The 23,164-nt window shown below is 41.0% G+C and overlaps 1 protein-coding gene across 2 annotated transcripts in view; it reads left to right on the plus strand.

The window, feature by feature from the left end:
• The first annotated feature begins 1,053 nt into the window (after positions 1-1,053).
• The window catches only part of UTRN (utrophin), a 569,920-nt gene continuing 547,809 nt past the window's right edge, over positions 1,054-23,164 (plus strand). The window contains exons 1-2 of one of the 2 annotated variants that reach the window (XM_075924350.1): positions 1,054-1,536; positions 3,028-3,193. In XM_075924350.1, the coding sequence (XP_075780465.1) occupies positions 3,115-3,193 (79 nt within the window). In that variant the 5' untranslated portion in view covers positions 1,054-1,536; positions 3,028-3,114. Of the gene's footprint in view, positions 1,537-2,580; positions 2,601-3,027; positions 3,194-23,164 lie in introns of those variants that run through there. The other variant, XM_075924351.1, reaches the window with a different exon arrangement.

Consider the following 23,164-nt stretch of genomic DNA (forward strand, 5'->3'; position numbering starts at 1 on the left):
GCAGTCATTTTTATGCTAATGAAGCAGGGGAGATTTAAATCCCCGCTTCGTTAGCAATTGCGATACGTCTAATTTACATCCCTTTTACGAAAAAGGGATATAGCCTAATTGTTTTGCAAATGTATGAGACAAGACCAGGAGAATTGGCCCTGCCTAGGAAATTTTAGGCTAGCAAGCTCTTGCTTTTGATATACAAATCTGTGTGAGTTTAATTGCTGTGTCATTTTTGAAAATCCCTCACTATACAAGTTTAAAATTAAGTGTAAATAGGATTGTGCTCACAATAGCAAATCATATCAAAGTGAAGTCAAGGCATTGTTTATGTTGCAGTTGTTAACATCCCTTCTCCTTATTTACAAACTCATTCCACTTGAAGCCAGGATGCAATAAATGATATATTTATACAATCTCTCCTGAATTTATTTTGCCTCTCAGTATTGTTCTTTCATAAAACAAATGCAAACTCTTTCGGTTCCTCTCCTGTTATTCCCAATTGGCAGAGATTTGTTACATTTCAAGAGAAAAGGGGTAGGTGGGTGTGTGAAATATAGTTAGCAATAGAAAGCCCCTAGGCTGGAAAATTAGATAAGACCACTATTTTAGAGCTAGACACACCTGGTGTGCCTTGCATTTCTACAATGCTTGTCATGTGCATGTACAGATTGGTTAAGCGGTGTGTACCAGTGTCTTATTTGCACATGTAAAGGCGTGGTTCAGGTAGGCGTCTTTGACCATGCACATTGCTTGAGTCCATTCCTTCGGGGCAGGCCCTGTCCCCGCCTTCCAAGTAACTCGGTCCCAGCTAGGGAAGAAGTCAGGAGCTGGGCTGGGACAATGTGGAGGTTGGAAAGATCTCTCAGCGAGCAAGCACGGCCTCGCGCTCATCTTCTCCCACTCTGCAGGCAGAAGAGCGACCACTCCACCCCCAAGGGCAACGTGAAGCTGGGCTGGGGAGCTGCTAGATCCGGCGCCCCTTGCCAAGGCTTTCCTAGGGCTGATTGACAGGGCGGGCGGTCACATGATGCTGCCACGCCACGTTCTTCCCAGCGCCAGCTCGCAGCAGCCTCGACTCGGCTGTAGCCGGAGGGTGGGGAAGGGGGAAGCTGGGAACAAAGTTCCAGGCGCGGCAGCCGCAGCTGGGAGCGCTCGCAGCCTGTCCCGCCACCTCCTCTGCTCGCTTGGCTGGAGGGAAGCGGGCACGTAGCAGCAGCCGCCAGCCCAGCGCCTCCGCCCCGTCCTGTCCTCGCCTAATAACAAAGGGGGGCGAGCGCAGCAACAGCTTGTGCAAAAGTTGCTGAGCCCGCCTGCGAAGGGGGCAGCCGAAGCCGCTTCCTACTGGCGGGGGCCGGCGCAGGAAGCGGCAGCAGAAAGTCTGCAGCTGGAAAAGCGCTTTGGCTCGTGGTGGGTGTTGCGCACCCTCTGCCTTTTGCCTTGTCCCGGGACCGGAGCGGGGAAGCCCGGCGGGCAAAGGAGCGAGGCGCTGCAGCGCCAGCGCGCGGGGCGCAGCGGGGGCTTGGCTCGCAAGTTTAGCGGCAGGTAAGCCGAGGAGTCAGCCCTAGCGTGGCGGGGGGTGGGGCGGGGGTGGGGGTGTTGTGCTCAGCTCCGGTGCGGTCCTGCAGGGGCAGAGCCGGCCTGAGCTCCCCCTTGCGAGACTTGCTGCTTCTCTCCCCGCGTGGGGAGCCGACAGCAGCCCAGCGCCGAGTGGAGGGAGCCCCTGTCGCGAGTGGGGTGAGGGGGAGGTTTCCAGACCCTTGTGAGGGCAGCCCCGAGATGCGGGGCCGCCTGGAGGGGGGCGCTGGCTGGACCGGGGCAGCAGGTGCCCTTCCTGTCCCTCGCGCGTGGGCAGAGCTGTGCCCGAAACGTGGTGTGCGCTGGGATGGGAGCGGGCCCGTGGAAGGGCCACGGGGACGCCTGGGGAAGCTGACCCAATGGGGTGCAGCCCCTAGCGCCTCAGGCCGCTGTGTCCGCCCCAGGCGCCGCCCGTGGGGAAGAGACCGATTGAGACCAGAGGTGTGAAGGCTGCGCGGGGTCCCTGGGGAAGGGAGGCGTAAATCCCGCTTGTCCCGATCTCCTACCGCCCGCGCTGTTGTTGCTCCAGTGATCTGATTTGTGGTTTGGCCACTTTACTCTTCCCTCTCCTCCCTCCCACCCAAATTGTTACAGTTGTTTCTCAGCCCACTGCATCTCGAGGCATTTTTTTTTCTCTCTCCTCCCTCCGCTCTCCCTTTCTGCAGGTGTCACTTAAATGAAAGCCAGTCTGAATCTGTATGTCGGGGGTGGGGAAAGAGGTGTGATGAGTAAGAAAAGATGTCACGCTCTTCTTTCATGTTAGGCTAAACCCAGTAGGTGCTGTATAACTTTGAGGAGTGTGTAGATACAGTTTGGGGGCTGATCCAGGCTCTTGGGTAGTGGGCAAATTGCTTTCTTTGTAATTTGTGCACCAATAAGGAAGTTCATCCGGCCAGCTTGAGTTTGTTTCTGTTTTGTGGACTGGGACCAGTGAGAGGCACAGTGGCAAGACTAATGTTCTTAATAGGGATTTGATTAGTGTTGCATTAGTAGAAATGTGAAATGGATTTCCAAATACCTAAAATAAAAAGGTAGATATGAAGAGTGTCATAATTGGAATATCAATATTGTATAATTATTGATCTTTGACCCAAAATCTTTTCTCTGGTGTGCCTAGTAAAAAGATGTGACTGCACTTTCACTTCACTTGTGTATATTTTGCACTTCCCAGTACACTGACATTAAACAGTTTCCCTGACTCTGGTTATTCTTTGTGACTTGTAATCAGAGCAGAAAACTAATTTAACAAAAAATTAAAATATTAAGAGTTATGCTGAAATCCTTTTATTGGAAGAGGAAAATAACTTTTTATTGACAGTGATATTTGTAACACTTGCTATACATCGAAACGTATGAATATCAAACATATGCCATTGCTCGTATGTATAGAGTTTAATTATTTCTGGTTTAATAAATGGAATGATCAAATTCTAACTACACTTCTCTTTTTATTTTTAGGCATTGACAGTAAACCAGTCCTGTGCATAGAAACTGTTTTTAGAAGGCTTAAATTATATTACAGAAGAATTTCAAGGCTGTGCAAGGATGGCCACGGTTTCTGATCAAGAGGAAGGGCCTGGTGGAGGACACAATGAATTCAGTGATATCATTAAGTCCAGATCTGGTAGGCTGCAGGATTATAAAGTTGTATATCTCTTTTTATGAAAATGTCTCAAATTATGTGATTGAAACTGACATTTAGTTGACAAGTTCTTGCAACTTTTTTATTGTTCAATATGTTTGTGAAGTGTCAAGCAGAAGGAAGCCCTACGTTCTAAACGGGGCTTCTTGGTAGTCACATTTTAGTTGTATGTATAAAAGTAATTTGCTATCTCTACTTTTCAAAAATGGTAACCCGTTTATTTTAGATCCACCCTTTGCATTATAATTACCTCTGCTTTTGTAAATAAGCATATGTTTATATATTTGCTCTTATGCAAACAAGTTTTGGCGGCTTCATCTGAGTTTAATTTGAGCTATGGAAAATGACTAAGCAGGTTGCAACATTGTGCTTTATATGTTAAATAGCATGGAGTAAAATGACTACTTTTTTGACTAGCTACTGTTGTCTGACTTTAGCACCACAGACATGTCCAGAAACGGATTCTGGATAATGGTCTTCTCAGAACTCTTTTTAAATGTTTTGCTTATGAACTTTTTTATTCATATCCTATTCTGTTGTTATCCCTGTTCTGTAGATTGGTGACAGACACAGGCAAAATCACTTGCTTATAGGCATCCAGGAAATCTTTTGCAGAGACAAAAAATGAATTCAGCCCTGATTTCAAGTTCAGTGTTTTCTCCTAAAGGCCATCTTTTTGCTCCTAAAGGCAGAATACTTGATATCCAACCCATAACAAACTCACTTTTTTCAGTGATTTAAGACAATAATAACATGGCTTTATGATTACAAAACAAATAATTTGTCTTAGTGTAAATGCAAGTAGATAAGACTCAATATTGTATATATGCAATTACTGCAATGAAGTTATATGTCAACTTAAGTAGAATACAAATTTGGGACCAAATCCAAAGCCCATTTCTCTGTAGAGAATGAGTTGCTGAGAGGGTGCAGAGCTCTTAACTTTGGGAAATGCATTTTGTGAAAGAAGTATTTGTGGTTTCATCTATAAATCTTTTTGAAGATCTGAACCTAATATGGTTGAAAATGTCTATTATAGGCCAAGGACTCTGAGTTGGTGAGCACCTGGCTTTTTTTTGTCTGTGCTACAAATGCTGCAATTTTTGCAGGTGTTTTGAGGAATCTTTGATGTATTTAATGAATCCTCTACTTTAATCTCAAAATAATTATATATTTAAAATATTTTTTACACTGAAATCAGGAATGACTTAATTCAACTTTACCCTAAACAAAAATGAAATTTTTAAAAAAGAATTCCTATTTTCAAACCTGCTAAGGATTGACATTTAATCTCAGATATGCAGCATGCATTGGTACATATTTTGAAGTTAATTATTACACTACATAGCTCAAATCTGAATCAGCCTCTATAACTAAGCTTGTGGGAGGGATTTTCTAATGAAAGGAACACTACCTATCAAAGTACAAACAGCAAAAAATTAAAGACTAATTGTCATGTCTAAACTAGGTATTTTGCATGCTCCCCCCTCCCTCCCTGGAAAAAAAAGAAAAATGCTAAATTAGAGATGTTCATGCTGGCGCTTAAATAGAATACTTCATTACTTTCCATTAACTTTTCTCTTCTCCCCCTTCCACTCTTGCACCTGATTTGGGTTGCTGCTCATGAGAGAGCTACAAATGGTCAGAGTTCACCAAAAATATTACTACAAAATAATTCGCTTCTAATAAAAAGCCCCCCTAATTATTTAACAGCTGAGGGTGTAGGGCAGGACAAGATAAGAGCCTTTATTTTGATTTTCTTGTGTAGCCGGGTATTTGACTATTTTTATTTCTTATACTTCTGTATTATACTCACCCAGATCTAAGTTAGAGATGTAAGTCTGCAGGAACAACTATTCATAATTAGTGGGAGCAAGAAAACAGTTGTTAGACAGAATTTTCTTTACAAGTGAATTTAAATTAAGAAAATGTGTTCAAAATTACTGTGGTGCAGATTTTAGCAGGGATTTAAGGAAACAGCTAATTTGAGTAATCTACGGGTATAGGCCGCTTATAACTAGGCTTGGTAGAATTCATGTTTTTATTTTTTATAATTTTGACAAATATTGGTGTGTGGTTCCACCAACAGTTTCCCACAACTGTCAAAATAAATTGATAAGTATTTTAAAATACACAACAGATAAGGGCCAAACAATAATAAATAACTATAGAAACTAAGATGGAAAATTAAACTTTTCAAACTTTTTTCTGTTCTTTGTTTTGTTTGTTCTTTCTAAATAAATAAACCCACCAAAGATGATGTTATTTAGGCTGCCTGGATTATTTATGGAACAAAAGGTAGCAAAATAGTAACTTGCTTTGAGTGGAATGTCAGAATTTCAGAAAGTGGCAGCAGGGAAAGAATTCAGACCAGAAAAAAGTTTTTGCTGCCTATGAGTGTATAATCTTAAGAAGACAATCAATCAAAGAGAGTGCCTGACCAATCTTTGTGAGATTTGCTGCTTTAATTAGTTGGTATTGGAAAATTCAGCAGCAGATAGTATGAATACATGGAAATTATAGTAATAACTATTATTTGAATTGATGAAACCAAGGAAGGAAACTTGTTTTGAGCCAGAATGGTATTTAATCATGGTAACTCATTAAAACCTATCCAGCTTCACGTATCTCCTAGGATATGCAACGTGTAGCAATGCATTTGTCTTATTTATCAATTGTATATAATTAAAAATGATTGTTTAAATTTACAGTTAATTTGAAAGAATCTTAGGAAGATAAGTGCAGTAAAAAATTGAAGGTTATGAAGAAGGAACATTCTGTAGAAATACCATATGATTAAATGCATTTCCTATTTAAAAACAAAGTTGGAAGAACTAAAACATCATTTACACACAGAAAAAGAATCCAGGGTTACACAATTTCATGACCAAAAATGTAATTTTTTTTGAGAGCCAATTTTTAAAATGAAATATTAGTGTCTACAAAATAGTACTTTAAGAATAGTTGGGAAAATATTAACATTTATTGAAAAGCTTTAGTTAGAGATCTAATTCTGTCACTCAAAGATTAAATTCAGTGTGTTCTAGTATGCTTAGAATCTGATGGTGATAGATCATATTTTTTGAAATGATAAGATCTAACAAGAATATGAATTGTTCTAAACACATTATTGGATGCATTACCAATACTGTCTTCAGTGAGATCAGTAAGATAGCATATTTTAAGACAGTGATGTTCTTCTGTGGCTCTTGTAAGTCATAAGACTACTCATAAACATATTTGGCTTCATTCAATTTTGGGATGTAATAGTGTAGTTGATTAACCTATAAGCTTTGGCTTATCAGTTAATGCTATAGACTACATGCATTCCGCCCTCCTCTCCCCAGCCCCGGTCAGTAAACTTTTTTTAGCAGGCTAGCCAGCAGCTCGGCTCAGTCCTGGCTTCTGCTTGGTCCAGGAGCTCAGTCCCCCCGTGGACAGGGGCTGCTGCCACTTTGTGTTGCTACCTCTGTATCAGACGCAGCAGCACAGGGCGACAGGCAGCTGATCCACAGGGGGAGCTGTTTTTTAAATTGGCTCCCCTCATGGGCCAGCTACCATCTGGCCCTAAGGATGTTAAGTAACGTGTAATTCACTAATTGAATAGATTTTGCATTGATTATTCTATTAGTCGATAGGGCAGCACTGCCCCTTTGAAATGCCGCCATGGTGTTTCAAAGGGTCAGCATGATCATGGAGCCCGGGATCAGCTGGGCACTCATCAGCTGACCCAGGGCTCCACGCAGTGCTGTTGCAAAAATGCATGGACTATTTGATTAGTCAGTTACACAATACCTAACATCCTTACTAGAAACACAGCAGCAGGCAGACTGCTGCTGCACAGGGAAGGCTGGAGAGACTGCAGTGCCGCTTTGAAGTTTCTCAGCATGGAGAGCTCACAGAGCTACTCTTGATGCTGCTTCTCACTGCTGTGGGAGAACTGTGGGGGAGAATCCAAAGAGGTGCAGGGATCAGCTCTGCCTTCCCACAACACTGCACTGTGGGTTGCTTACTCATGTTGCTTTGCCCTATCTGACAATAGGGGAGCTAGCAATGTGTCCATGAAATGTCAACAATGAGAGGCAGAAAAAAACAGTTGGACTGGTTTTTACTTTTGCCGATTCTTGCATGTTGGCAGCACTCTTGTAAGCAAACCTTCCCAATGCAGATATAGCCTTATGCTGTATTAAAGGAGAGTCCTCTAAGAGTGGGAGAGCTTTTTAAAGTATATCTTATTAGGATTTATTAGGGTACGTCTACTCTGCAACACTATTTTGAAATAACTTGCGCTGTTCTGAAATAACTTAGTCCGCGTCTACACAGCAGGCAGTTATTTTGAAATAGTGTCAAAATACTATCAAGCTGGAGGACTTGTTACCCTGACTCCTGTAACCCTCATTGTATGAGGAATAAGGGAAGTCGGAGGAAGGGTGCTCTATTTCCAAGTAAGTGTGGTGTACATGCTCCCTATTTTGAAATAAGCTATTTCAAAATAAGATACACAATTGATGTAGCTCAATTTGCACAGCTTATTTCGAGTTAAGCCCTGCAGTGTAGACACACCCTTAGTTTTCTAATTTTTAGGAGAGACTCTGCTGATAATAGACAAATATAGGCATCTACTCTGATTAGGTAGGGAATTTGCACCCTTATTTTACAATGGTGTATTTTATTTTTAAAACCTGTTGGATGTTTAGAATAGAGTATAGATTTGATCACTCTCATTATGTTGTGTAATAACTATTTTAACAATGGCAATTAATGGAAGCCAATTCAAGGTTTGCAGGATAACTTTATTTATTGTTAACCCTTCACATCCCTAATATTTGTGCACTGAGAGCCTGACTGACAAGCCTCACCCTTACCGGATGAGGCTTACCGGTTAAGGTAAAAGGGGTGGGGGGGGGGGGGGGGGAGGGAAGGTAGGGGACATAGTGGATAGGTTTGTGCAGCCCCTGCCTTTGGGGCGCTCTGGCCTGCCATGAGCAGGGGCTGCTTTGGTGTGCCGTTGGTGCAGTCTCTCTCCATAGCAGGCCCAGGCACCCTGCAGGCAGGGGCTGTTCGAACTGAGATGGCCCTCCCAATTGCCATGCCCTTTAATCAGTTAACTAGTTAAACAAATGGGATTTTACATCCCTAACAAATACTAGGTGTTTTTTTCGCTTGAAAAAAATCATTGCTGTAAATTGAATGGTTATATTGTATTTTTAAGTAAATACTTACCATCTAATATATGGCATGCCATGGATAAGGCATCTGGAGATGTAAATAGCATAGGTCAAAGTTTACTTATATCCATTGTTTCTGTAGACCAAAAATAATTTAAGTGGATATGTTTTCCGTAACAGAACAATTTTATATGTAATCTAGAATGTATCTTCTTTTAGAAAAATCATTTGGTGCCAATAGGGGCTTTTTGTGTTTGGTTTTGAAACAAGTTTTCAAAGAAGAATTTAGGGGATGCTTGCTTTATAGTGGGGGGGAAAAACCAGTGCTGTCATCAGTGTATTTTGAAGAATAGATGAACTTTGGTGTGACTAATTATGAAACACTGAGGAAAAATCCCACTTGAAATCTGTCATGATACTTTAAATGATAATACATATAATTAAGCACTAAGACGTAACAAGCAAAACATTTCTGGAATATAAGTGAGTGCCTCAAGTGTATTTTAAGATACAAACATAGATTGGTAGGAGCTTAATTTTCCTGATCTAGCCTTCATTTTGAATTAAATGTAGTTGACAGGGTTTTGAAAGAACTGATCTAAAATTGTAACTTATTTTGAAAGCTCTTTGGTTAGGATCACTTTTAGGGGTTGATGCTGTTGTTAATAGAGAAGTTGGACTGCTTCCTGAGGATTGTTAGATGGCGACCAGCTCTGTTTTGCTAAGGGATCTCCCTGCCATGGGACATGCTTTCAGGAGTCTTCTTCCTTTCATAGTTCTTAGATGATCGCTAATAAAACTGTGAATGTTAAATATATTGTATAAAATACCTGTCCCAATAACCCACTTAAAAAATGCAAACATTTCCAGGATGAAGCAGCTACTGAGTAGCTGGTGATGTGGAGAAACCAGCCTATGGTGGTGTCCCTTTGTACATATATGCCATTGTAATAATCAGAAACTTGTTAAACATTAATAAAAGAATTTGAACTGGAAGGGATTGGCCTGAATCCAAATGTCACTGAAGTCAACAGAGGTACTTTCTATTGATTTCGAATGGGCCTTTTCTCATTGGGCTTTAAATAAATTGTTTTGCTGTGAGCCTATAGCAAATTAATGGGGTCTTATGAAATTGAAAATCCTGTCTGAGAATTGACATCTCCTCTGAAGAAGTGGCTTGTGCCCATGAAAGGTCAAAGTACTATTCATATATTTTTGTTAAGGTGCCACAGGACTATTCCTTGTGTTTTAAAAAAATCACCACAAAAGGTAATTTTCACGCTTTTGGTGGTATTACCTTCACAGCTGTTGGCAATGGGCCATATCTACCCTGATTGAATTAGCCTCATTAGCACTGATCTTCCCATACGAATGCAACACTTCCATCTTTGTATATACATATAAATCCCTGTTGTAAAGGGGTGGTGGTGGTGTATCTCGGTTGTTTTTGTATGTATATTCATCTTTGGGTTGAAAATGGCACATTATTGTGTTCAGCCTTTGTATTGTGCAGAACAACTTGTCTTGTTAGTGGTCATTGTTTTGTGATAGACCTATGTCTGTATCCATCTGTTGTGGTTTGTCTTTATATATAGGTTATAAGCTCATTGGGGTAGAGACAGTATTTTTGTTCTGTTTTATACCAAAATCTGAGCACCCCTCTGAGCAGATTTTCCTATTTCCAAACCTGACTTTGTTGGCTGGCTGGAATACAGGGGAAAGCCATGGGTACAGAATATTGTGGATTCTGAGGAGTTCTATCTGTGACAAGCATTATGGTAATACAAATAAATGTAAGTGTATTAAAAAATTGGACTCCACATGCCAGAGTGCTGTGATGGAGATGCAAAAAATAAGCAAGTCTCGCTGCATCAATATACTAGAATTGTAGCCGCTGAGGGGTTTGGATGGGGGCAGGGAAGGTGTCTCTTCCTCAAATTCTTTACCTGCTGTTCCTCTCAATATGGTTGCAGGTCTTCAGTATTTTCACATCTACTTCTGCCTTTCAGGGCAACAGTGTTTTTTCCCCACTGTTTGTGAATTGTCAAGCTAGCATCTTTATTTTCTGGACTTATGTACGTATTAGATTTTAAGCAAACACCTTTTCCATATTTATGACAGGCAGATTGAAATGAAAGTGAAAACACAAGCATGTGTAACATGTCTGGACAGACCGCTGGCATTCTTTGTCAACCCAGCCCCCTAACAGACAAACTCCTGAATGGTTTTAACATTCTCAAGATTGAGGGGGAGAGGAGACTAATCTAATGTTGAAACTAATTAATTTGACTTTGACTTTATCCTATATATCTATATCTAATCTCTCTCTCTCTCTCACTCTTTATATGTGTGTGTGTGTGTATATATATATATATATGTTCTTAGTACATATTCAAGCCATTTACCAAGGCGTAGCTGTGTCACCACTTGCATCTTCTGTAAATCTTTCCTTTATTGAAAACTCCTTGTAGAGCAACACTCTTGGTTATACCATGCACGGTGTAGCTCATATTTATGAAAATGGAGAAGCACGGCCACGTATTAAGTAACACTTTTGGTTTTTGGAGGACTGAGAGAGCCTTGAAAAAATATAATTCCGAGTGTATGTGTGTGTTTGGAAACAGAGTCAGAATAAATTAACTGTGATCATCTCTCCATCCTCCAGCTGATACAAATGCTCTGTTGTGATATATCTGTGGTTCTGTAGATTATGCATGTTCTGAAAGCATTATTATGCCTTCTCTGTGATGGAAAGTACCCCTTCTTTGTTGGAAATTCAACAGTCAGAAGAGAACACCAATTCCCCCTCCTGCATACCAGTGGGTATGTCTACACAGTAGGACTAAAATCAAATTAAGCTATGCAACTTGATCTATGTCAAGCTATAGTATAGAGGCTCATGCACTAAGATCCAGAGGTCCCAGCTTTGGTTCCACTTATCAGTTTTACAGGGGTATTTGAGGAGCTGGTTACTACCTCACTGCCCCTCCACCCCCCCTCGTGTTAAACAGCATAATGGCACTTCTTACCAGTCCCAAGAAGTTGCTGTCACAGTAGTTAATGTCCCCTCCCCCCCTTTGAAGTCAGAGCATCTTACAAAAGTTCAAGAAAACAGAGTTGTTTCCTAATTAGCCACGTATAAAGACTGGGCTACCGGAAAACACATTGGCTGTGTCTAGACTGGCAAGTTTTTCCGCAAAAGCAGTGGAAAAACTTGCCAGCTGTCTACACTGGCTGCTTGAATTTCCGCAAGAACACTGACGATCTCATGTAAGAAATCAGTGCTTCTTGCGGAAATACTATGCAGCTCCCATTCGGGCAAAAGTCCTTTTGTGCAAAAACTTTTGCGCAAAAGGGCCAGTGTAGACAGCTCAGATTGGTTTTATGCAAAAAAGCCCCGATCAAGGAAATGGCGATCGGGGCTTTTTTGCGCAAAAGCGCATCTAGATTGGCACGGACGCTTTTCCGCAAAAAGTGCTTTTGCGGAAAAGTGTCTGTGCCAATCTAGACACTCTTTTCCGCAAATGCTCTTTTCCGCAAATGCTAGACGCTCTTTTCCGCAAATGGAAAACTTTTCCATTAAAAGCATTTCCGGAAAATCATGCCAGTCTAGACGTAGCCATTTAGTTTTAAAGGAAAACTGACTAGTAGCTGCTCTAGATTATGGTAGATGACTGCGGGGGTTGTTTTTTGTTTTGTGTTTTTTGCTACACTTGAACCTGCCTTTTCAGAGTTCTTCTCCATCTTCTGCTGGAACTGCTAGCCTCCTTGATGAAAATGCAGGCTCTCTGTCTGAGGTCTTCCTTTGATTGGAGTGATGGGGTAGATTTCATCCTTCACTCCCATGAAGATGAGCTGTGCTGTTAACAATTGTGAAAGCTGAGGGCTCATACACTTCATGATTTGTTCTATAATTAAAAGTTAGATAATTAAAAGTCAGATAAATATATCTACAGTGCTCCGTGATGAGAACAATTCACGTCCTTGCGTATCAAAACTATGCAAACCTAATGCCCAGGGTTACCTACTGCCATTGGGGAGTGGGTTTACCTACAGCCGTATAAAATCTTTCTCATGTTGCCATAAGAAACGTCTACATTAGGGGTACTACAGCTTCACAGATGTGATACCATAGCTGTGCTACTGCAGTGGCTATAGTATAAACACATCCTCTTTCAGTTCTCCCTTTTCCCCAACCAAATGTCTGAATTGCTGCTGAGATGTACTCCTGTTGACATACTCAGGCCTGGCCGCCTCACTGCATGGGAAGGTTGAAATAAGATATGCAACTCTAGCTATGTAAATTACGTAGCTGGAGCTGACGTATCTTAAATCCTCATCCACACATTGGGAGGTCAGCTTCCCTTACTATCGGCACTGAAGAGGGTGCCCTTTGAGTTCGATCTAGCAGGTCTATACAATGTTTGCTAAATTGAACTCTGGAAGGTCAACTGCAGCAGCGTCTCTCTTCTGTATAGTGTAGATGTGCCCTCAGAGAATAAAGGTCGGAAAGCCAGTTACATTCATAGTGTGATTTTATTACACATTGTTTTATTTTTTTCTCCTTGCTCCTAATAAGGAATTGGGACCCCTTAAAAGCCTATCCAGTACTATTTTTATTCCCCTCTGTCCTCTCCAAAGTCTCAGAGAAAAAAAATTGTGGTAATTTTGCTCTAGACCTAAGCGGGGTTAGCCATGTCTCCCTTTGGAGACTAGCCATTAGTTAGCTAAAGACCACGTCATAGTTGAATGAAATCTCTTTTATTTCCCTAGGTTCGATACAATACCTGCCACTTCTCCTTTCTTTTGACCTGAGGAGCAGGATTGAGCTCTGATGTCTTTCCCAAGTTCCTTTGTACTTGGCAGTTTCTTCCCCTACCATAAGAATGCTTGATAGGCTTCATACAGTCTTTTTTTCCCCCCTCTTTTTTTCAAGAGGGAACATCAGGGTGTAGACACAATTAAGAATGAGAACAGCTAAGCTTCAGACTTTGTTTGCCTGGATCAGCAGTTCAGAAATGTGCTTATTTAATCATGAAAAGCTGAAGGAAATGGGTTTAGAAGTTTGGAAGTATAATGTTGATGAATTCCATATGAATTGTAGGCTTCTTTTCTTTCTTTTTTTTCTTCTAAGAAATAATTTCCATGATGAACAGTCTGTGTGACCTATCTTTCCAGATCTTCATGAGCAAAGATTTCTCAGCAGTTCATTGACCTCTTCTCTCCCAATAACTTGAGATAAAAGGGTTTTATATTAAAAAGAAGTGAGTAGTGTTGATAATATAGTATCAGGAGGCACAGCTATATAGTTAACATTTTATATAGGGCAATAATACTAAACAAGATACTAATCTGGATTTTCATCTTCATAAAGAAGACACGAAGATGAGATCTTATCCTTTGCTTTCTTTGACTTGAAAAAATTTCCAGCTAATGAAAAATCCCAAATGGCTTCCCCTTAAACCATCCAGTCAAAACCATTCAGTTTTGGAATAAATTTATGACACAGTTGAATCATGGTTAGATTCTTTGCTAGCCTCATGCCAATGGATTCCAGAACTGTAAAGAATGACTGTGTTGATTAAAATGACTCTGTTGATTGGTATTCTTACCAAAAGGAGATAATTTAAAGAGTAGGGGAAGTATAATTTTCTATAGGACTGGTTTGGATCATCACTACTGATAACTTCTCTTTGGTTACAAATTTGAACAGACTCTTTACTCCCTTTAAGACAAGTTGTATTGAGGAGCAGCAGTCTTGGTGCCAGAAGCAAACTGGGGGGGGGAAATAAAAAGTCTTAGTCCTGTAGTGTAAACTATGTGATTCATCAAATGAAATGTAATATTAGCAGTAATAGATACTGAGCGGAAAATAAAGAAAAAAATTAAGGATTAAATTAAAGCAGACAGAATTCTGAAAAATGTAGACTCCTTGCTCATGGTATGTCCCTCTAGCTCTTATTGCAATAAGGCCAGCTGCCAAATTGTGGAGTACAAGGAAGGTGCAGTATTTATATATAAAATGTTTCAGTTCAAGTCACTGGGTTATAAAAACACACTGAGGTGTACAGAGCAGAATAGCAATGCTAATCCTAGCACTGAGTATATTTAGTGTGTTACAACAGGCTTACAATCTGTATGGGAACTAACGTACAAATTTGAAGGAACTTTAGTTGAGACCTGTCATCTTGAAGGTGTAGTGCAGAGATGCCCATTAGCTAATTTTACTTTTGCACAGAGAATAAATGCAATATAAATGAAAATTGTGGAGTGATCTTGCATTCAGAGAGCTTGGTTGACCATTCTACCCTTTAATCAAAGTTACAGCCTAGATACAGTGATTTCATAATTGTTCAAGGAACAGTTACATGCTCAAAATCAGCATTAAACAGCTTCAATAACGTGTATTGCAAGACTAGATCTCCTGTTGGATTTGAATAATGAAAGATAGTTGCTTTTGAATATCCTTTACCTTATCTGAGAAACAAAAATGATGTAACATTTTATAACTAGAGTAAAATCTCATTAAAAGGCTTTAAAAAAGCTGACTTGACTTGTTGCTTTTGAGACCATTACTTAAATTTTAATCTAATAATCTAAGAGGCTTTGTGTCCTCTTACTCAAGAGAGGAGAGAGAAAGAGCTCTCTCCTCTGCACCACAAAATATCTGCTTTTATTTATAATTTTTCTACCTTCCCCCTTAAAAGGTTCAACTGCATGGAAACCTTCTGGGCTTAGCGGAGGCTTTATTGTGGCTACCTTGGTAACTGTCACTGTGACCTGAGTAGGATCATTCAAGCCACAGGAGGTGCCTTTTTCCCCCATTGTTCTTTCCCCTCCCTCACCTCAGGATGAGAAAAATAATTACATAGCAGTTCTCTTCTCTGCTGGCCTGGGGAGCAAGAAACCAACTCTGCCTCTGTCTATGACATGGAAATGCTCAGCCAGCTTGGGACGGGAGAATAATTTTATATTGTTTATGCAGTGGGCCTTCCATGCTATGGACAGACAGGCCAATCCAATAAACTACTCTTACAAATCCAATGAAGACTTGTGGAAAACTTAGTAAAGCTTTTTTAGTCTGAAACAATATTGTCAGCCTCACAATTGTTTTTGTATTACCGCAGTGCCCCTGATCACCACTAATAGACCTGCAAGCCATTGTGCTAGGCCAGGAATCTGCAAACTTGCAGAAGTGGTGTGCTGATATTTAACGTATTCACTTCTATTTATGGGTCTGCTTGCCGTTGATACTTTTTTTAAAATCAATAATAGTCCTACTTAGATTTTAGCAGTTTCATGAATAAATAAATAAAGATGCAGCTCTTATAGTTTAATGTCATCCTTGGCCTTGCTTTCCCTTGCAAGTTCTCCAGTCTCGGGCTCATCGTTTGATACGTTAAGCAGCACACAAGCCTCTGTGTCCAGCGCCACTGCACTGGTGATGGCAGAAGAACAGCAGTCTGATCTGCTGCAGCAGCAGCCACCACTATAACAGCTCCCCTGCACCCCATGCCACACAACAGCCCCAGCAGGCATCCAGTGGCCTGTCCCAGGAACAGCTACCATGTGGTCCTAGCTCAGCTCCAGCCCTTTCCCAGGGTTAAAGCTGATGCCGTGGCCATGTGGTGACTTCTCAGCTGTCCTGAGTGGTGGCCTTGACTGCCTGAGGAGCACCCGCCTCTGCAGCAACTATGTGGTCCTGTCCCCAGCAACACATGCTGTAGATTGCCTACCCCTGTACTAGGCATTGTACAAACAGGAGGACAGTCCTTTGTTCTTATGTCTTGTCCTCCGTCAGATATGGTTGGCTGAATTCAGTTTTTAATCTTTCTTTATAATTTTGACAAATAACATCGTTTATTTTTAAGCAATTTTTATTTTTCTCTTAAATCTTCACAGTTGTGCAGCATGGATTTGATTTAAATCAAATTTATTTAAATCACTAGTTAGGAAGAAGCGATTAATTTTTTTTTTTAACATAAAAGTGCATTCTAGTGAGAATGGTATGGTAGATTTCAGATCAGTGAAGGCTACGCTCAGAAAGACCTCAACACTTTTGGAATATGTTGCTCAAAGAGTTTCACTTTTGTTTCTACTGCCTGTCCCTCCCTTCTCATATTTATCTCCAGATTTCTTCTTCCTGTCCAGATTTATTCTGCCTCAACAATCTCCTATTTATTGAACTTTTTGAAGCTTTACACTTTTAGAGACAGGTAAGGGATTGACTGTGTACACAAATTTATAGTGGGACAATAGGATTGAGGTCTGTTTTTTTTCCTTTCTCTCTCACATTTTTGCTGTTAACAAGTATGTTATCTCTGGAGACGTAAATCCACAGTTTAAGAACTGAAAAACTAGACATCTATCTTCTCGACTGAGCACTGCGTCCCATTGGATAGATAGAAAGATGAACCTAAATAATCTATACAGAAGCGTCTGGAACCACATAAAATTGAGTCCTTAATCCATGAACTATTAGAACTAATTTACAAAACTTTTCTTAAATGTTGCATGAATATATTGTCCATTACTATAGAATTAGAATTTGTAATCCCTTTTCCCTAATGAGGTATCTTTGAGAGAGATTTTTCCTCAAAAATCTTTTTTCAAAAAAATCTGATTTAATTTAAAAAAATATTGTGATGGGGTGTGGTCGCAGATGACACCTTCGGGGTGCCTCCCGGGATGCTGTTACAGCCACTGCCACTCACCTTCCTGCTCTCCGGGGCTCCTCACTGCCCAGTCCTGCTGTGCCAGCTCCGCTGGTCTCCCCCAGCCAACGCTCTGAGCTGGAGATCCCTGCCCCCACCAAGAAGCAGCACAGACACTTGAACCTCTTCAGGTCCAAAGAGAGTGGAGTTTAGGGCCCAGCTTCCTGGGATACCACTCCCCAGATGGGATCAAACCCCAAAGAATTAGGTAACCCACCTTTAACAGTGAAGGGGGAATAATATGCACTCTGATTTCCCCCTTTCCCCCCAGTTTGTTAGAACTTTTATGTTCTATCAAACCCAGTATAAACAATTATTTTATTAAATAGAAGAAGTAGGATATAAGTGGTAATAAGTGAAAATAGGCAGAGCAAAGTAGGTTACAAATCAAAAGAAACCAAACACTTGGCTAATTTTACACTGAAACCTCAGTACAAACTTTTCAAACTCACCCTAAAACCTCTTTTCTAGCTGCCCCTCCAAACCAGGGCTGTCTTCCCACCCTGGGGTTATAATTCCCTTTATTGTATGGGAAGTCACCTGGCCACTCCCCAACAATCACTGCTAAACTTGGGGACAAAAGAGATTGTTTAACGGTTACTCATCAAGGCATCGAGGGTGTTTACTTCCCATTCACAGCTTTAAAACCCACAAAGTATTCCCCACTCCATATGTCTAATTTTAAATATGAAAATTATACATATATCAAAGTAAGATCAATAGAACCAGCAGATCATGACATAAAGATTGATAGGTTACATGAAATAATTTGCTCAAAGTACCTTTGAGTTATGGGGGGGAAGCAGGGCTGGTGGGGGGAGGGGTGTCGCGGGCAGCAGGGATGGCCGGGAGAGAATGGGCCAGTGGGGAGCAGGACTGACCTGGACACATGTAGATCCCAAGGTGTTGCCTGTCCTGCGCACGGTTCCGGTGAAGCACGAGGGGTCTGGCTACAGCTCCACAATGCGCTTGAACAGTGCTCAGGAGCATGGACAGGGCTTCTCCCCTCCCCCTCCCCCTCCCCCCAGATGTCACTCCTACGTCAGACACAACCAGAGGTTCCAAGCACTGATTGCACCCTGTCTCCCAGCCACTCCCCTCGTCCCCGCCAGTCTTCTGTCAGGTGCCCAGCTGGAAAACCAGAAAATACCGGATGCTACACATGCCCGGCGTTTTCTGATTTTTTTTTTTTTTTAAACTGGACAGAGGGCCCAAAAACCAGACTGTCCAGTTGAATACCAGACACCTGGCAACCCTAGTATAAAAGAATACTTTTTTCTCAAAAGTGTGCATGCTCCTTCTGCTTGTTTCCCTCTGAAGTCACCTTCTGTTAATGATGTTGCTGTTCGTTGCTGCAAAGGTGTTCAAATGATTACATAGGCCAACATGTGACCTTCAGTGGAGCATGAACTGCAAGTGAAGGGGGGATTTAAACTAAAATTCTTGATTTATTAAATAAGTGGGTAAAAGGGTTGTTGGTGGCAGGGGAAACAAGACTTTGAGACAGAATAAAGAGAGCAGTTTGTCTTTCCAGAGGCATCAGCAGGTAGGAGTGTGAAGTCTGCCAGTCACAGCAGGGGTTGAAAAAAGTCTGTGCTTCAGCAAACTCTTCTTCTGCAGCCAATGCCAGGCCTGGAGGAGGGGGAGAGGGAAGAAGGGGGGAAGAAAAGAAGGGAGCCTGGCTATCAGGGACTGACTGGGGAAGAGGTAGGAGGTGTCTTGGTGCTTCTCTGATGGCACAGGCAACCTGACGCAGGTTTGACGCAGCCACTGGAGGCAAACCTTCCCATACCAAGTAGGGATGTTAGCATGTGTCTGTTTACATGATTAACCGATAAACCTGTCTTATTCATTAATCCTAACATTAACTAAATCTCCTCTCATTGTCTGAAGCTTCAGTTATTCTAATCTTCCCCTTTGCAGTGTTCAGTTCCATACCCTGTTTGCTATGACTTGTGAGTCACACGAAGTCTACATTGGCACTTTACAGCACTGTAACTTTCTGGCTCAGGAGTGTGAACCCTCTACCCAGCACAGCAAGTTACAACACTGTAAAGTGCCTGCGTGAACCAGGCTTAGTCTACACTGGAGCAGGTTGACCTAAATATGCAACTCCAGCTATGTTAATTATGTAGCTGAAGAGGGCATATTTTAAAATGCTGTCCACGCAGCGCGAGGCCGATGGGAGTACTAGATGCTGGTGGAGGCTGCCCTCAGCCTTTGATTTATGAGTCTACATTAAACCCACAAAATCGAACACTAGAAGATTAACCTTTAGAGGGTCAGTCTCCTTGCTAGTGTAGACAAGCCCCCAGTCCTGTTGGCTACTTCAGTTGTGGAGGTGGTTTCTATGGAGCACTGTGCCATGGCCATCCTTTCAGTATAAACCACTGCCTTAAACTTTTAAGTGTAGACAGAGTCTGAATTTACACCAAACAAAGTAATGGATGTAACTTGCAACTCAACAGTAGCTGGAAGTGTCACTTTTTGAAGACAGTGTCATTTCATTAACTAGTGGTGGTTATGGACTGTAATTTGAGAAGTTAAGCATTAGAAGCTGCTCAGAGAAATGGAATGCACAAAAATTGGTATGTGCTACTAGACTATAATCTGCTTTGGAAAAATTATGATACTGTAGGTTGAACCTCTCTAGTCTGGCATCCTTGGGACCGGACTGATGCCAAACCAGAGAATTTGCTGAATCATGGGAGGCCAATATTGTCTAGCACAGTGTTTCTCAGTCAGTGCTTCAGAGAGGTAGCTGAGTTAGTCGTGGGTTGTGGCCATGAAAGCTCATGATACCATCTGTATATTTTGTGTGTCTTTAAGGTGCTACTAGACTATTTGTTGTTTTTTAAGTTTCTCAATCAGTGGTATGAGTACCCTAAAGGGTACTCGAAGTCTGTGGGGTATGTCAACACAACTGAAATTTGGAGAAAACTTAACACAGAAATTAAGTTTTACAGCATTTTATTATTTTTATACTTTTTACACCCAAAAATTTCATTGCCTGGCTGTCTACGATTAAGTTGTTTAAACAAATGTGTTGCAATAGTAGAAAAAAACATTGTGTGTCTGAAAACTGTAGGTACTGGGGGGTACTTATAATTTTTTTCTATTTTTTTTTGAAAAGGGGATACTTATATAAGGTTGAGAAACCGCAGTAGCAGCATTACCAACACTTCCAGTGCATACTGGGCTTTTAGAAGACATTTAGGGGTAAATTAGAGCTAAATAGCAGCACAGAACACTGACTGGTGGCAGTGAACAGACTTTATGGGATATACAGAAAACTTGGCCACACCCATGATAAGTGGAAGTAGACATCTAGCTAGCTAAAATCATGCTGGACTAGAAAGGTTCAACCTGCATTTGGATGCCCTACTGTTATCACCTCCATGCCTGGAAACATATCAGTGGGTGTGAGCTAGCATATTCCAGATATTTAAACGTGGGTAAAATTCCTGCTTTTAAGTGTCTAACTTTTTCCTCAGATTTTTTTTGCCTTTATTCCCTTTCTTGCTGAAAATTAATCAATTTTTGTTTTTGAATAATGAACCAATATACAGCAAATTGAGAGTCCACTTCAGATTGTGTATTTCATACTCACAAATTTACTGGAGCAATGAACGCATATGCATTTTTGCTTTTTCTTACAGTTCCTTGGTAGATTTAATAGGCAGCAGGTTTAAAACAAACAAAAGGAAATTTTTCTTCACTCAGCGCACAGTCAACATGTTGAACTCCTTGCCAGAGGATGCGGTGAAGGCTAGAACTTTAACAGGGTTCAAAAAAGAGCTGCATAGCCATTGATGGACCTAACCTCCATGAATCTATTAGCCAGGATGGGGAGGAATGGTATCCCTACCCTCTGTTTTTCTGGAGGTGGGTGACAGGAGAAGGATCATGTGAGGATTACCTGTTGTGATCCCTCCCTCTGGGGCATCTGGTATTGGCTGCTGTCGGCAGACGTGATATTGGGCTAGATGGACCTTTGGTCTGACCCAGTAGGGCCGTTCTTATGGAGGATTAATCAAATAATCTCTGATTGTGTTAAGAATATTGTGACTAATGTTGAGTTACAAACAGCTAAAGTTTGAAAACTTGAATCAGTTTTAAAAAAACACAGTTGTGATTGGTATGTATTACCTGTCTGATAACTCATAAAATCCAAATCCTCAAAAGCAAAGGAGTAGAGGAGGTGTCCTTAACTATTTTACACTGCCTACATAAATGTGGGCAGATTTGGGTCCACTGAGTAACAGACACAAAGCTGAGTCCCAAAATCATCCCTAACTATAAAATTGGGTAGTGCTGCAATAAAAATGACTATAGCTAGCATATGAATGTTTAGGGGGATTCAGTTACTCGAGTTTTTGAAGGAGTTAATGGAGAACTCTTTTGAGCTAAAGGGATACAGAAACAGACAAACATCAAAATTTCAGATGCAAATAGTTTAACAACTAGCAGCTCAAAAATGGTTTGTCATTTCTTCTGACTTTACAAGAATAGTCTCTTATGTCTTAATGATAAATGTGACAACTTTTCAGACTCAGCCCACTTTCCAAGTCAAAGTTAGAGGATCAAAATAGGGCTTTATACTAGAAGCTTGTTACTGTGTCTTGAGGCTAAGCCAGGAGCCAATGATTAACTGAAGGGATTGAAAACAAATTTATTTTACATTTCTAACCAAACTTTTACCTTTTACCTTGAATTCAAAAATGGCTTATTTTATATTTACAGAAATTACTGAAACTACTAAAGTGCAGGAGCCTCTTGGGTAGAAGGGACAGACAAAGATTGGAAGGAAAATTCTGTTATGGTCTATGCACAGCTGACAAGACCTTGTCATTTAAGGTCTAGTCTGTGGAGCATTTCTCCCAGTGCCCAACCAAAGAAAACTATATGGGACTCGATTTACCCCATGTGTGCTAGGAAGATAAAGGGCTTAGTTAAGCAGGCTCTGGATCAAACTTGTAGCTAATTGATTTCTTGTGGTAGGATGACTTGCTTCTCAATGTAAGTTACGACTAGAAAAATCTCTTGTGTGGGCTGAGAGGTGAGTATACATGGCAGGATTAATATATCAAACTTTATAGAATGTAAGGTTTTATTTTTTAAAAACAAGTGGATCCCAGTATAGATGCACATGTGCATTGTGCACAAATGATTTCTAAGTGGCTGCATTGTCAGGGTTCCACGTACACTTAAAAATCTCTTGCAGAGGAAATCTATTCCTCATCACCAGGACATGCCTCCTTCCCTCCCTTGAGAAGGAAACATGTGTAATGGCTTTGGTCAACAGCCCCTTGTGACTGTCACTTGATGTGCTGAAATACCACTGAGTCTACTTTCCTGTTTTCCTAGGTGCCCATCAACTCTGTTTTGCTGAGCCAGGCCCTCTGGCCCCCTCCAGCACTGACACAGAGATAAGATCACAGCCGTTTATAGTATAATGCAGACATTGATATTCGCTCAGCTATTGGAAGACTCAGCCAAAGGGATTTGCTTCAGCATCCAAATACACAGCCTCAATGGGACCTAAACTCCAAATAACTCCACCTTACTCAGTATATAGCCTTATTGGCTGTGTCTACACTGAAGAGCTATTCTGGGATACTGGAAGTATCCCGAAATAGCTATTCTGTGTCTTTTAAGTGCGTGAGTTATTTTGAAATGTAACAGGCTTGCTATTTAGATGTCCCTGTAAACCTTGTTCTGCAAGGATTAAGGGACATTTTGGAATAGTGCTCGATTTCAAATTTTGAAATAAGCTAATTTGAAATTATCTTGAAATAAGCTACGCAATTTGCATAGCTCAAATTGCGTTGCTTTTTTCGAGATAAGGGGGCAGTGTAGACGCAATCTATATACAGCTCACATAGATCGCCCTATTTCTCAGGGTAAAGAGAGAGATTCACAAATGCTTGCCTCTCCACCTTCACCCCAGAAACAAATTATTTACACTGGGTTTATTTATATACAAGTGATTTTCTTAAGTATAAGGTAGGACATAAGTGATTATAAGAGAGAACCTACGTTATATTTGCTACTAAACAAAATAAAACAAA

The sequence above is a fragment of the Pelodiscus sinensis genome, chromosome 3 (genome assembly GCF_049634645.1).
Source record: "Pelodiscus sinensis isolate JC-2024 chromosome 3, ASM4963464v1, whole genome shotgun sequence".
Classification (NCBI taxonomy): domain Eukaryota; kingdom Metazoa; phylum Chordata; order Testudines; family Trionychidae; genus Pelodiscus; species Pelodiscus sinensis.